Below are 15368 nucleotides of genomic sequence, written 5' to 3'. Positions count from 1 at the left end.
TTCGTGCCTCAATTAGAACCAAAGATATGATAGCTTCAAAGAGACAAAAAATTGAAAAAATGAAATAATTTGAGGAAGGTGGAAGTAAAGTGATTTATAGTACCTGATGGCAAATTTGTGCATGAATACCTTTAAGTTAAAACAAAAATGAAGGAAATCGACCGGATAGAATGGCCGGACTGACTGACTTTAGTTTTCATAAATTTTTTAAATATATAGTTGCCCTCCATCAACAACTTGTCTCTATCTGGATTAAAGAAGAACTACCAGAACACTGGACAACAGCCCTCATTCATCCACTGCACAAAAAAGGAGACAAAACCGACCCTAATAACTACAGGGGAATCTCGCTCCTAGCCATAACATACAAAATATTTTCAATAATCATCCTTAATAGCATAGGTTTACAACTTGAGAAAGAACTAGGAGAATATCAAGGAGGTTTAAGACCCTGGAGGAGCTGTCCTGATCAGATCATGAGTCTTAAGTTGATAATGGACTATAACAGGAGAAGAAACAGAGATATGGTGATAGCATTTGTAGATTTCAAGAAAGCTTATGATTGCATCCATAGAGAATCTCTTTTTAAAATTTTAAGGCACCTTGGACTACACCCCTAATTAATAAACATGATAAAATTGACTCTCACCAACACCAAATCAAAAGTGAAATTTAGGGGTGAAACATTAGAGACATTTGAAATTAAAACTGGACTACGCCAGGGAGATGGGCTCTCACCACTAATATTTAAATGTGCTCTAGAAATGGTAATGAGGGAATGGTTTAGGAAATGTCCCCCCAAAATAAAGATTGGCCGAAAAATCAAAACAAATTGCCTGGGTTTTGCTGACGATTTAGCATTACTAGCAGTGGACATAAAAGAACCAAAAACCCTGATATCAGAACTTCATAACATTGCAGATAAAATTGGCCTCAAAATATCATTTGAAAAAACAGAAATTATGCCCACAAAACCAACACAGCTAAAAGAAGTCACCATAAATGGTAATAAAATCAAAATAGTAACTCAATTTAAATATCTTGGAGAAGTAATAACACATAACCTAAATGAAAATATCTCAATCCAAATAAGATCAAATAGATTAACTAAAGCACAAAAATTAACATGGGATATCTACAAAAAGAAATGTCTATCAATAAATACAAAAATAAAACACTACAACACAGTTATAAAACCGGAAGCTACATATGCAGCAGAAACACTCTTTTACCTGAATAAACAATCAAAGACTGACAGACTCCAGAAAATTGAAAGGAGGATTGGAAGAACCTGCATCAACAAAAAATACCAGAAAGATGGACAGTGGCGGTTAATACCTAACAAAGTCGTGTACAAAGAGCTAGAACCCATTACAGATAAGTTACTATGCGTAAGAGGAGACTGGGATTCTTTGCACATATCATGAGGATGCAGGATTCGAGACTTCTGAAACAACTAGTACAACACAATCTCGTCCCAAAAAATACCACAACAGGATGTAAATTGGATCAGAGAAGTAAGAGAGGATCTGAAGGAAATAGGTCTTACAACAGAAGACACCACAAATAAGATAAAATTGAACACAAAACTCAAGAATACAAACCTCCGCTTTACCCTTACACAAAACAAACCAACAACAGACACATTTTCAACTGAGGAAAGGGCACGAAGATCGGAGCGTCTGAAGAAGTAATGTGGGGATCGCAAAGCCCGAACAATCCCTTCAAAGAGACCTGAACGACGGACAGAATAAAGTGATTCTATGTGGCCATAAAAGAAGAAGAAGAAGATGCCATTGGTTCTATTTTCCTTGAAGTTTTCTAAATTTTAAAATTTAAATTTAACAATTTGTTTTACATTGCACTATGACGGATAGGTCTTATGGAGACAATGCGATAGGAAAGGGCTAAGAATGGGACTGAAGAGATTGTGGTCTTAAGTACGGTACAGCTCCAGCATTTGCCTGGTGTGAAAATGGGAAACCACAAAAGAAACCATCTTCAGAGTTGCCGACAGTGGGGGTTCAAAACCACTATCTTCCGAATGCAAGCTCACAGCTACGGGACCCAAACCACGAAGCACTTGCTCGGTACCGTAAGTTCTTCACTGGACCCCAAATGAACCTGGTCACCAACCAATCTGTGGCCCATAATCTTCCATAATATTTTTCATTCCCTGTTTCTAACTGACCTGCCTACTCATAGTCAAAAATCTCCAAAACATTAATCCTTCTCATTTAACGATGGATGGACGAACGGAGGGAGGGACGGATGGATTTCAGGACTTAATCTCGTCTCTTTGAATTATTTTAGAAAGGAGACTGAAGCTGTGCTGCTTTTGCAGACATTGAACAGACATTTGACAATGTAAACTGGGAGAAACAGTTCAAAATTTTGAAAGTGACTAGCTTGGGCTGGAAAAGGGAGAAGATTGATTCTCGAGCTGTGCCAAGCGCTATGTACACTTATCAGCAATTGAATTAGCAATAGCTGCCATAGTGGGGAAATGGTGATGTGCTCAGCCAGCGAATGTAATAGGAGGGCGTGGTATGTAACCAGCAAGGACGTCAGAATTCGTACGGGTTGTATGAGTAATAGATTACTACAGGATGGGGAAAACATGAGACCTCAGTGCAATCGATCGTGGCCAGATGTCGGCGCCAGGTGTATGGGCCATTCCATCTATGAAGTCATGTAGGCACTGGGCTTCTCAGGGGCTACCATATCAAGAGTGTACCCTGAATACGCTTATTTAGGCAAAATCTCTGCTGCTAGCGTCAACTGTCAAGGAGTAAGACGCGCTGATGATGGAGGTCACTGTTGGCTAGTTCAGATCGTAAAAGCGGAAGGATGAAAGACAGTGCAGCAGATTACTCATTAATTCAATGCTGGACAACAATGACATGTGACCAGCCATACCACCCAGAACAATCTCCTTGTTGTGGGGTACAGAAGCAAGTGACCCATGAAGGTACCTCTGTTCAACACTGACATTGGACACTCAAAACATGGATAAAGGTTGCCTGGACAGATGAGAGTTAAGGTGCCAGTTGCTACACGCTGATGGCTGGGTATCACGAGTCATCAACCATGTGAAGCAATGGATCCCTTGTCAGCAGGGTACATTTCAGGCCAATGGTGGTGGTATCCTTGTATGGGGACTTTTCACTACGATGAAATGGGATCCCTAGTAAATCTGACAATGTTCTTCACCAGCAAACATAACAGAAACCTGCTAACAGATCATGTTTACCCCTTTGTTCGCCTCCAGCACCCTGCCAACGACCCGTACCTACGACCTGGGATGCAGTTGAGAGGTATGTGTGCATGCCCTGGACCATGCTCTGAACAATCTTCGTGGATTATGGGAGGGTGTACAGTGGTCATTGATCAGTATGGCTCCCCAATGCTTCTGGTGCCTTCTCCTAAACTATAATTTTTCTCGTCCGACTCGTTGGCTGAACGGTCAGCGTACTGGCCTTCGGTTCAGAGGGTCCTGGGTTCGATTCCTGGCTGGGTTGGGGATTTTAACCTTAATTGGTTAATTCCAACGGCACGGGGGCTGGGTGTATGTGTTGTCTTCATCATCATTTCATCCTCATCACGACGTGCAGGTCGCCTACGGGTGTCAAATAGAAAGACCTGCACCTGGCGAGCCAAACCCGTCCTGGGATATCCCGGCACTAAAAGCCATACGACATTTCATTTCATCATTTTTCTCAACGTGAATACAGTTATTTATAGCCTAGATTATAGCGACTTATTCCCCGACTTTGCCTACCGATTTTCATTAAGATACGTCCACTAATATAAATATTTGAGAATTACATTTTAGGCCTTTCCCTAAACTACCATTTCATTCAGCGTGAATACAATTATTTTGGCCTAGATTGTAGCGACTTATTCGCTGACTTTGCATACCAATTTGCATTCAATTCTCTTCAGCGGTTTTCTAGTGATGCGTGTGCATACATACATACATACATACATACAGACAGACAGACAGACATACAGACAGACATTACGGAAAATTAAAAAAGTGCATTTCCTTGTTACTGTGGACACGACTGACGCAGAAATACATCCTTTTAAAATTCTGAGCAGTGTACAGACAAAACTCTTATTTTATATAATATAGACCACTACCCTGGGAGAATACATACACTGAGGGCCGATTGTATAAACTGTTTGATCTTAGATCAGAGACGAAATTGATCTCGGTTCACGCATAACTCGTACATTTGTATTGTATAAATGTTATTCTGAGATCAATTCGCACTGAACTACGATCAACTTTGACTGGAGAAATTTCTCCAATCAAACTCTTTGACAGGAGTTGTTTCCTACTTGAGATACAAGAACAGCTGATTGTTAATAAAATATTACCTGTGTTTTTACGATAAATGGTTTTAAAAAATACACTGAAGTCTAACCTCATACATTGCTAGTTATAGTTGTCCGTATATAGGCAATATTACGCTTCCTTTACTGCAGTGTAATGTAATCATTCTGTAATATAACCTCGATAAATTGCTTACATTATTATCTTATCTCGTTCGTATTTTACAGATGTCTGATTACTCTGATTTCTCGGATATATCTTCTGATGGTGAAAATGATGAATTTCTTCAGGCTCCCCGTGTGTTCTGTAAAAGAGGAAATCCAATGGGAGAATTAAGTGATAAGAAGTTTAAACTGAGCTATCGCTTGGAAAAAGATACAGTGGAACAGCAAGAACTCAGGTTGCATGATAATCTAGTTAAACCTACCAAGAGAAACAAACCTTTGTCTTCAATGCACATGTTACTAACTTTGAGATTCTTTGCCACGGGAAGTTTTCAGTTAGTCGTTGGTAATTTACTGCATGTAGACGCAGCAACAGTCTACAGAGCCATTCATCGTGTATCTAATCTCATTGCTGCACTGAAACACAACTTTATCAAAATTCTTTCCAAAGAAAATGACGTGAAGAAAATCATGTGTGATTTTTTCGATGTAAAACACTTCCCTGGTGTTATAGGCACTATAGATTGTACCCACATACCTATAATATCTCCTGGGGGCGATAACGCAGAAGTTTATAGGAATCGTCATGGGTGGTTTTCATTAAATGTTCAAGTTATTTGTGATGCTAGGATCAGGTCCCTAAATATAGTAGCAATGTTTCGGCCTAGCTATGGCTAGACCACCTAGTTGCTCGCTACCACTTCCTAGGACAGATAGCAGCACCCTTCAGCACCCAGCCGGAAGTGGTGTGGATGGAAGGGGATGAGAGACTGTTATGCTTGGGTGCCTCGTGCGAGAGGAGACGGGAACATGTGACCGACTGTTATCGGGGCCATCTGCCCATCAATACTCAGTGTTATGTATTATAATGTGTTACATAAGTGTCGTAAATGTAATAAATATTGTTATTTAATCAAGTGAGTGATTTACGTTCAAAACATGATCCAATTACCGGGCCGGATTATCTACACCACGAGGACCTCGTGAAAGCAGCGTGGCGTGTAGTATGGACGACTAGTTTCTACAGTAACATGGAAATACTTGGAAGTTCACTAATGACATCATCTGGCAGTCCCGGGTTCGATGTTCCAGCACCAGAGGTAAACTAAACTGAGAAGGCAGGTCAGTACTATTCATTTAAGGCTCTCCTTTTCTCCTTGTTATTGTCTTACCCCCTCCATCATGGAATCCTCAACAAGGCAAAGGCTACTTAAGCAGAGGTCGCGATTTAAAGCGCAACTTACTCGCTCGGAAACTTTAGTTGAGAATTTCATCGCTCAACAACATTAGAATTCGCATGAAATTAAACTGCGATACAAAGACATGAGTGCATTAATGTCGAAGTTTGATGATGTGCAGTCAGAATTAGAATTAGGAGACGTTGAAAACGAGCAAGCTCATGATCAGGTGCGTGCCGAATTCGAAGCCAAATACTACAAGGTAAAGGGCGAAATGAGTAAAATAATAGCGAGCCTTGAAGAGTCATCACGCGACACGGTAGATTCAGGAAGAACTCAGGTCAGCAGTGTCGCGAGTTTAAAGTTCCCGGCTATTAACATTCCACATTTCGATGGAAAATACGAAAACTGGCTCTCATTCGCAGACAGTTTTCAAGTTATGATTCATAACAACAATAATCTGCCAAGTGTCCAGAAATTTCACTACTTAGCATCTGTTCTCAAGGGCCCAGCCAGCCAATTAATTCAAAATTTACCCATCACAGAGGCAAATTATGAGGTAGCGTGGAAAATGTTGAAGGACAGATTTGAGAACAAGAAACTAATAGCAGCTACTCATGTTAAGGCACTCTTAACTTTAAAATCAGTCTCCAGTGAAACAGCCACAGAACTGTTAAGTTACTCTAACACTTTTAATAGTCATTTGAATGCACTCAAGGCCCTAGAACTTAACATTCCATTGCATGAAGTTATTTTGACTCAACTGTATGCTCAAGGACTTGATGCTTGTACTAGACGAGACTGGGAATTATCACAAGCAGACACTCAGGTTCCATCACTTGATGACTTGCCGTCATTTGTTGAGCATAAACGGCAAGCTCTGGAGAACTTCCCTAGCTCACAGCACACTGCACCATCGCACAGACAACAAGCTGACAGAAATAAGCCTAAACCTCAAGGGGATACTCAACCACGTTACACTTACACCACTACCAGTCTCATAAAGTGTCCCTGCTGTCATGGTAATCACCCGATATTTAAATGTGAAGGGTTTCCAGCTCTGAGTGTGGAAGATAGACAAAGAAGGGTTAAAGAAATGGACTTATGTTTTAACTGTCTGCGTACACAGCATTCTGCCAAACAGTGCAAATCACATGGCTGTAAATTATGTAGTAGGAAGCATCACACCTCATTACATAATCCATCAGGTAGAGAGGGAGGTACAGCCCATCAAACTGCATCCAACTCCCCTCACACATACTGCAATACAAGAGACCCTGTAGGGGTTCTGCTGTCCACTTCCATGGTCAAGGTACTAGATTCTAGGGGGCAAATGCAGGTCTGCCGGGCACTTCTTGACAGTGGCAGCCAGGTTAATCTTTGCACCGAAAGTCTAGCACAGCGATTAGGCCTTAAGAAAATGAAGAATCCCATACCAATCAGCGGCATAAATGATTCCATTTCTCAATCAAGGTACAGTGTTCAGTTAGAATTGCAATCCACTGTAAGTAACTTCACTGTGAGTATGACTTGCTCTGTCTTTCCACGTATCACAGGTAACATGCCCAGTAGTTACATTCAGCATGAGCATTGGAACTTGCCCACTGATTTGAAGCTCGCTGACCCCAAGTTCTTCCAGCCAGGTGACATTGAATTGTTAATAGGTGCAGAACATTTCTTTTCATTACTGAAACCTGGGCGCAGAACTCGATCACCAGATTATCCAATCCTTCAAGACACTGAACTAGGATGGATTATTGCTGGACACTACCATTGTAGGGAAGAGAAAAATCCTACTCTAACTACATGTTTCTTGAAGTCAGAGGACAGGTTAGACACCCAACTACAACGGTTCTGGGAAATAGAAGAGCTTACGTCACGAGTCATGACAAGAGAAGAGAGAGCCACAGAAAAACATTTTACAGAGAATACTACTAGGGATGCTACAGGTAGATTCATAGTTCGCTTACCCCTCAAGCAGAAACCTGAGGTTCTGGGAAACTCCTTCAATCATGCCATGTCAAGACTAACTCAATTAGAACTGTGTTTCAGCAGGCAGCCCTCACTTAAACACGAGTACTCTAACTTTCTTCACGAGTATGAGGCGATGGGGCATATGGTCAAGGTGGATACATCTACTCAGTCAGGGAATGAAGGTGGAAGCTATTATCTACCCCATCATCCAGTTTTTAAGCTTAGTAGCTCGACTACCAAAACTAGGGTAGTATTTGATGCATCTTCTAAAACTTCTAACAACATTTCATTGAATGACATATTACTGGTTGGAACGACAATACAACAGGATCTTTACTCTATCATTCTAAGATTCAGAATGCATACCTTTGCCTTCACCGCAGATATTGCTAAAATGTATCGGCAAGTCATGGTTCATGCAGATGATAGGAAACTTCAGTGGATTATCTGGAGGGAATCACCTAGGGACCCACCCTCTCACTATGAACTGACAACTGTAACATATGGTACAGCACCAGCACCCTTCCTAGCTACCAGATGCCTGCAGCAACTTGCTGAAGATGAAGAATCGAGGTTCCCCAGAGCAGCACAAGTTGTTCGCAGAGATTTTTATGTTGATGATTTATTAAGCGGCTGTGACGATATCCAGGATGCTCTTCAGTTGCAGTCTGAAATTATTAATTTACTAGAGAGTGGAGGATTTCACCTCAGGAAATGGTGTTCAAACCACCCAGCATTACTAGAAGCAGTTTCAGAAGAGGACAGGGAAACCCAGCTGCCTTTAAGTCTTGATGAAGGCACTAGCGCGAAATCTTTAGGCCTGTTATGGCATCCAGTTACTGATCATTTTCTCATTTGTGGCAATCTGTATTCAGACAGTCCCTATCATGCTGACTCTCATGTAACTAAACGAAAGGTCTTATCTGTTATTGCATCAATATTTGATCCACTTGGGTTGGTCAGACCTTTGGTAATTTCTTACAAGGTTTTTATGCAGAAACTTTGGCTAGTCAATCTGAACTGGGATGACAGACTACCATCTCAACTAGTCAGAGAAAGGGAAGAACTTCACTTTAAGCCACAGGCAGTAAGAGAATTTTATATTGAGCGGTTAGTCACATGTAAGGGACCCCCTGTTGATATACAAATTTATGGTTTTTCTGATGCTTCAGAACAAGCTTATGGAGCTTGTCTTTATGTACAGTCTGTCGACAAAGGGGGACAGACCTGTGTCAGATTATTATGTTCTAAATCCAGAGTAGCACCGGTGAAGAAACTGACACTACCAAGACTTGAACTGTGTGGAGCGCTACTACTTGCCCGACTACTCCACAAGACCCTTCCAGCTTTGTCTCTGCCAGTCAGCAAGCTGTACCTATGGACGGACTCCACCATTGTCTTAGCCTGGATCGCATCTCCTGCTACTCGCTGGAAAACATTTGTGGCCAACCGAGTCTCTTCAATTCAAGAATACACTCACAAGGCTGAATGGAGACATGTTCCTACCAGTTGTAATCCAGCAGATTTAATATCCAGAGGTGTTGCTCCAGGACAACTACGAGGTATGAACCTGTGGTGGCACGGACCATCCTGGTTAACTGAGCCCACTGAATCATGGCCAGACACAAGCTCAGCCCATGCAGAAGAGGAACTACCTGAGTCACAAAGCACACTTCCTGCAGTTATGTTGATAGGTTTTGTTTTTTCTTTGCTAGGGGCTTTACGTCGCACCGACACAGATAGGTCTTATGGCGACGATGGGATGGGAAAGGCCTAGGAGTTGGAAGGAAGCGGCCGTGGCCTTAATTAAGGCACAGCCCCAGCATTTGCCTGGTGTGAAAATGGGAAACCACGGAAAACCATCTTCAGGGCTGCCGATAGTGGGATACGAACCTACTATCTCCCGGATGCAAGCTCACAGCCGCGCGCCTCTACGCGCACGGCCAACTCGCCCGGTATGTTGATAGGTACAAATTGGGATGAACTTATGCTGAAGTACTCGTCACTGTCCCGACTGACTCGAGTTACTGCATATTGTTGGCGATTTATTCACAATAGTGCCAATCCTCAAGACAAGAGGTTAGGGATATTAAGTACACAAGAGCTGCAGATGGCCTTGCACTCCTGTATCAAAATTGCACAACAAGTGTGTTACGCTCAAGAGATAGCCAGTCTCAACTCTAAGCGTTGCATTTCAAGGAAGAGTAAAATTGCAGATTTACATCCTTTCTTAGATGATAAGGGAATGCTAAGGGTAGGAGGAAGACTAGTAAATTCAAAACTACCTTATGAAAATAAGCACCAGCTTATCCTTCCTCCCCAGCATGCTCTCACAAACCTTGTTGTGATGGCAGAACACATTAGGCTTTTACATGCAGGTGCTCAATTAGTAATTGCATCATTAAGAGAAAGATTCTGGATTCCCATGGCTAGGGCAATTGTTCGAAGAGTCATCCACAAGTGCCTGACCTGTTTTAGATTCAAGGCGTCAACAGCTGAACAGCTGATGGGACAGCTCCCAGTTACCAGAGTGCAACAGAGTCGCCCATTTCTTAACGTAGGAACTGATTATGCTGGTCCTTTCTTCGTCAAGAAGGGAAATGTGAGAAGCAAACAGACAACGAAGAGCTACATTGCATTGTTCATCTGTCTGGCTACCAAGGCTCTTCACCTGGAGGTGGTGAGTGACCCCTCTACTGATGCCTTTATGGCAGCCCTGACGAGATTCATAGCTCGACGTGGGAAATGCTCCATCATCTATAGTGATAATGGGACTAACTTCATTGGTGCCAATAGAAGAATGCAGGATCTCCAAAAACTATTCCTTTCAACCAGCTTTTGTGAAGAGATAAGGAATTCATTAGCGATGGAAGGCATCACGTGGCACTTTATACCTCCCAGCTCTCCACACTTTGGCGGACTGTGGGAAGCAGCTGTCAAGTCCATGAAGTACCACTTGAGAAGAGTTGCAGGTAATGCGCTACTGACATTTGAGAAGCTATGTACCCTTACTGCACAGATAGAAGCCTGTCTCAATTCTCGCCCCCTATCTGCCTTATCTAATGACCCCAGTGACCTTAATTATTTATCACCTGCTCACTTCCTAATTGGTGCCCCCCTTACAACCATCCCTGAGCCTGACATTACTGACCTGCCCATCAACAGATTGTCTCGATGGCAGTGTATCCAGTCAATTCAGCAGCAGTTGTGGAAGAGGTGGTCTGCCGATTACCTGAACTCACTGCAGCAGAGGAAAAAATGGACCTGTCCCAAGGAGAACCAAGCTACTGGTACAGTTGTTCTTCTGAAGGAGGACAATCTTCCTCCTCTCTGTTGGAAGTTGGCTGTGGTGGAGACTGTTCACCCTGAGAAGGATGGACTTGCATGAGTGGCTACCATCAGAACAATCAGTAGTCTTTTTAAACGACCTGTTAACAAATTAATTCCATTACCTATTGAGAACTAAACAGGATCGTTGTGGCTAAAACATAATGTGTTTCATGTGTTCATTTCAGAGTGTAATTATGGTGTTGTGTGTGTGATTTGAACTGAGAACTTATAGTGTGCTTAATTCATACTGTATAATAATGGATGAGGACACAGTCAACCTACTTAGTACCTTCTGTTAACAGTGTGTAAATATTTTGTTGCTTATGTTTCTGTTTTGCCTATGTTTATATGTATATTTTGTTGAATGATTAACTCATTTTGGTTACTGTACATGAACTCTGTATGTCAGTGCCTGTGTGATATTTGAACTGAACTCTCATGAGGGCATATCAGGCAATTTAATTCGGTTGAATCATGGTGATTCAACAGTGGGGAGCATGTTCCGGCCTAGCTATGGCTAGACCACCTAGTTGCTCGCTACCACTTCCTAGGACAGATAGCAGCACCCTTCAGCACCCAGCCGGAAGTGGTGTGGATGGAAGGGGATGAGAGACTGTTATGCTTGGGTGCCTCGTGCGAGAGGAGACGGGAACATGTGACTGACTGTTATCGGGGCCATCTGCCCATCAATACTCCGTGTTATGTATTATAATGTGTTATATAAGTGTCGTAAATGTAATAAATATTGTTATTTAATCAAGTGAGTGATTTACGTTCAAAACAAGCAAGATGGCCTGGATCTGCTCACGACAGCAATATTTTCATTAATTCACGAGTGCATGCTCAGTTCGAAACAGGTGACTTTCCAGAAGGCATTCTCCTGGGAGACAATGGCTATCAGTGTTGTCGTCACCTGCTGACTCCAGTACTTCATGCTGAAACAGCTGCAGAAAGAGCTTATAATCGAGCCCATAAAGCAACCAGGTCAGCAATAGAAAGAACATTTGGAGTTGTGAAAGACGGTTCCCTTGTTTCAGTATGGGACTAAGAGTAAAGTTAGCTCGTGTTCCAGTAATCATAGTTGCAGCATTCGTCTTGCACAATATCGCTGTAATGCAGTAGATGAGGTCCCTGAAAGAGATGAGGCTGTGTTCGCTGCAAGAAGAGCATTCGAAGAAATTCCACTACCTGCTGCAAATGACGTTCATGGAAGAGAAAACACTGCTGTAAGGGCAGCAATTATTAATAATGTATTTAGGTAACAATATTTTTAAAAAAATTTACAGTTGGATATTACAAAAAGTGGTTCAAACTAAATTATACAAACAGTTTACCTGCAACAAAACTAGCCAAAAACATAATGTACTTTACAACTATATGCGTCTAATAATGCCACTGTACTATGCAATTAAACCCAGTTTTCCATATTGTCCAGGCCTAACTTTCTCCTTGTCATTAAAATTTCAAATTTTTAAATTTCATTATCAAGTTTTAAGGTCTCAGTTTCATTTTATGCTAGGCAACCGTAACTTCGTGAGCACATCAGCAGTTTTCGAGGTCGAGGTGTGGAGATTAGCTGATTTGGAAGCAGGAGCCTGAAATAGAAGAAATAAGGAAGTGTATGCTTATCGCTTGCCGACAAATTTAACTTACATAATACAGGATTAATGTATGATTTCTCTACTTACTTGTTCAATACAAATATTTCAGTCATTTTTTTCTTTATTTCTTTCGCTTGGCACACAGAATACGAATGAAAACAGTCACGCTGCTCAACGCGACTCGTGACACTCGGCAGTTTTTGCGCTGTTGCCAAGCGTTCACATATGAACTGGGATCAAAATTGAACTTCGATTAGTTGATCTTAGATCAGTGTTATACAACACGACACCGGTCTGATCTCAGATCATTTTCTGAACTTAGATTAAAACTGATCTCCAGTTAGTGATGTTTATACAATCGGCCCTAGAATTTCATTAAACTTTCAAGATATGGCATAATTAATTAGTGCTCTACATCACACTCTAAGTAAGCTATGGCTACTTTACTTAGGAAATAGGCAGAGAAATCCCTAACATTAACTTACCATGGAAAAATAAAAAATAAAAAAATAGATAGGTCCTTCAGGCTTAGGACAGTGGTATTGAGGTACAAGGAATCAATAGAACAGAAAGGGTTACGGAATGTGTCAGACAAGGTTGCTCATAATCACCCTACCTGTTTTAATATATTTACTGATGTCATATAGGAAAATGAAATGTAGTATGGCTTTTAGTGACACGATGTGTCCAAGGACTTCAGCTCGCCAGGTGCAGGTCTTTTGATTTGACTCCCGTAGGCGACCTGCGCGTCGGGATGAGGATGAATAAAGACGACACGTACACCCAGTCCCCGTGCCAGGGAAAGTAACCAATTTTGGTTCAAATTCCCGACCCTGCCGGGAATCGAACCCGGAACCCCTGTGATCAAAGGCCAGCATGCTAACCATTTAGCCATGGAGCCGGACGTCATATAGGAGTTCAAGGACAACATAAAAGGCATTAAGATCAACAATCAGGAAATTCAATGCATTTGTTTTGCAAATGATATAGCAGCAGTTGCTGATTAAGAACGAATCTGACTAAAATGCTAGAAGTGCTATTATCTTACAGATGAAAATCAGAATGAAGAAACACTTAAGAAAAAAAGTGCTTTGCAAAATCCCTGCTCTGCTGCTAAATGGTTTTGAATCCTGGGCATTAAATAAAGAAAACAGGAAACTGCTCAAGGCTTTCAGGTTGGGAGTCCTGGAAATCAATGAAAGCATTCTTAACAAAATCAAAGGCATGAGAGAACTTCGAGGATTGCCAAAGTAATTGGGCACAATAAAGAAAACAGGAAACTGCTCAAGGCTTTCAGGTTGGGAGTCCTGGAAATCAATGAAAGCATTCTTAACAAAATCAAAGGCATGAGAGAACTTCGAGGATTGCCAAAGTAATTGGGCACATATTGCAACATAACAGAGAGAGGGAGAGTGAGGAAGTAAGGACTAAACACCGTCAAGAACTCAAATTAAATATTTGGTATACCAAGGGATGAAGCGCTAAGCTGAAGAAAGGGGACTGTGGTTGTGTCGACAAGCCATCGTCCTAAGAAATTAATTATAATGAAATATGAATAACAGGAAACTTAAATTTAATGTTACTGGTTTTAAGTTTCACTAACTACTTTAAGCTATTTTCAATGATGCTGCGGTGTTCAAATTTTGTCCCACAGGAATTATTTTGTGTGCCACTAAATCTACTGACAGAGAGGCTGGTGTATTTGAGCACCTTCAAACTCTACCGAACAAAAGCGAGATCAAACCTGCCATTTGAGCTCAAAAGGCCAGTGCTCTTCCAATCTGAGTTGCTCAGCGTGATATAACAGAAAACCAACCAGCACTGGAAATTGATATAGCATACTAAAAATAACCAAAATATTGAATTCGGTAAAGAAAAATGCACTTATAAAATAATATCGCTTACCTGTCGAAATCCATCAGCAAAATTGTTCTTATAGTAACGTGTAAGCGAGTTCAACCCATCTTTCAAAAGTCCCCATTTGGTTCGTTTGCCAGTTCGAGTGAAGTCTGTTTTAAGGGCACCTGTTCCTGAGTACTGAACGCTCAACACGTCAGCATTATCAGCCCACACCTGCTTAAACAGAGTTTCGAAGCCCAACTGATCTTCTAATCGCTGACCAGATCGTAAGATACCAAGTTTCTGCAAAAATGTCAAAACATACAAGTGTGAATCATTTACAACAGCAAGTTTAATGATTTGAATATGATAACTGATAATAATAAAGAAAACCAACGTGCACTAAGAAATCATGAAATGAAATTTATGAAGATAAATCACTCAAAGAAAAACCGTGTTTTCATTCTGTCTGTCTTTCTTTCTGTAGAGGAGTTGAGTATCTTGGTCTAGCTGCTGAGAAGTGAACATTTTCTAGTGCACCATGGGAGAGTTTGACGTGGGATTGGCAAAGGACACTGAACAAAGACTGTTGGGAATGAACGGACAGCGTATGTCATACAGACTTGTGAGACTGTTGTGTGGAGGCTGTAAAGTAAGTGGCTGGGACAGCAACTGCAATAATATCTGTGAAGCTGATTTAGATTATAAGTGTAATTTGTGGACAAGTGTAGTATGATTGTTTTAGTTTTTAAGCGACAGAGTGGACAATTAGTGTGACTGAGCAGTGAGAGTAGACAGAGAGCGTGAACTGGTGTAATTATGTGCCTGCATAGTTGTATAAGCAATTAGTGTTAGTTAATAAATCCTAACCAGTTGTGTCTTCATTTACCTATTTGCAAACACATTACAATACAGAGGGGTCTAGGAAATGTAGACATTC

At 41.3% G+C, this 15368-nt stretch overlaps 1 protein-coding gene across 1 annotated transcript in view; it reads right to left on the bottom strand.

The window, feature by feature from the left end:
- The window catches only part of Sac1 (Sac1 phosphatase), a 273269-nt gene that overhangs the window by 85792 nt on the left and 172109 nt on the right, over positions 1-15368 (bottom strand). Inside the window, exon 10 of the mRNA XM_067150216.2 lies at positions 14495-14731. Coding sequence (XP_067006317.1) covers positions 14495-14731 — 237 coding nt within the window. The remainder of the gene's footprint in view (positions 1-14494; positions 14732-15368) is intronic.

Source organism: Anabrus simplex, chromosome 6, assembly GCF_040414725.1.
Source record: "Anabrus simplex isolate iqAnaSimp1 chromosome 6, ASM4041472v1, whole genome shotgun sequence".
In the NCBI taxonomy this organism is placed as follows: Eukaryota; Metazoa; Arthropoda; class Insecta; order Orthoptera; family Tettigoniidae; genus Anabrus; species Anabrus simplex.
The sequence above is the reverse complement of the archived record's forward strand: the minus strand, read 5'-3'. Positions and strand labels throughout refer to the sequence as shown.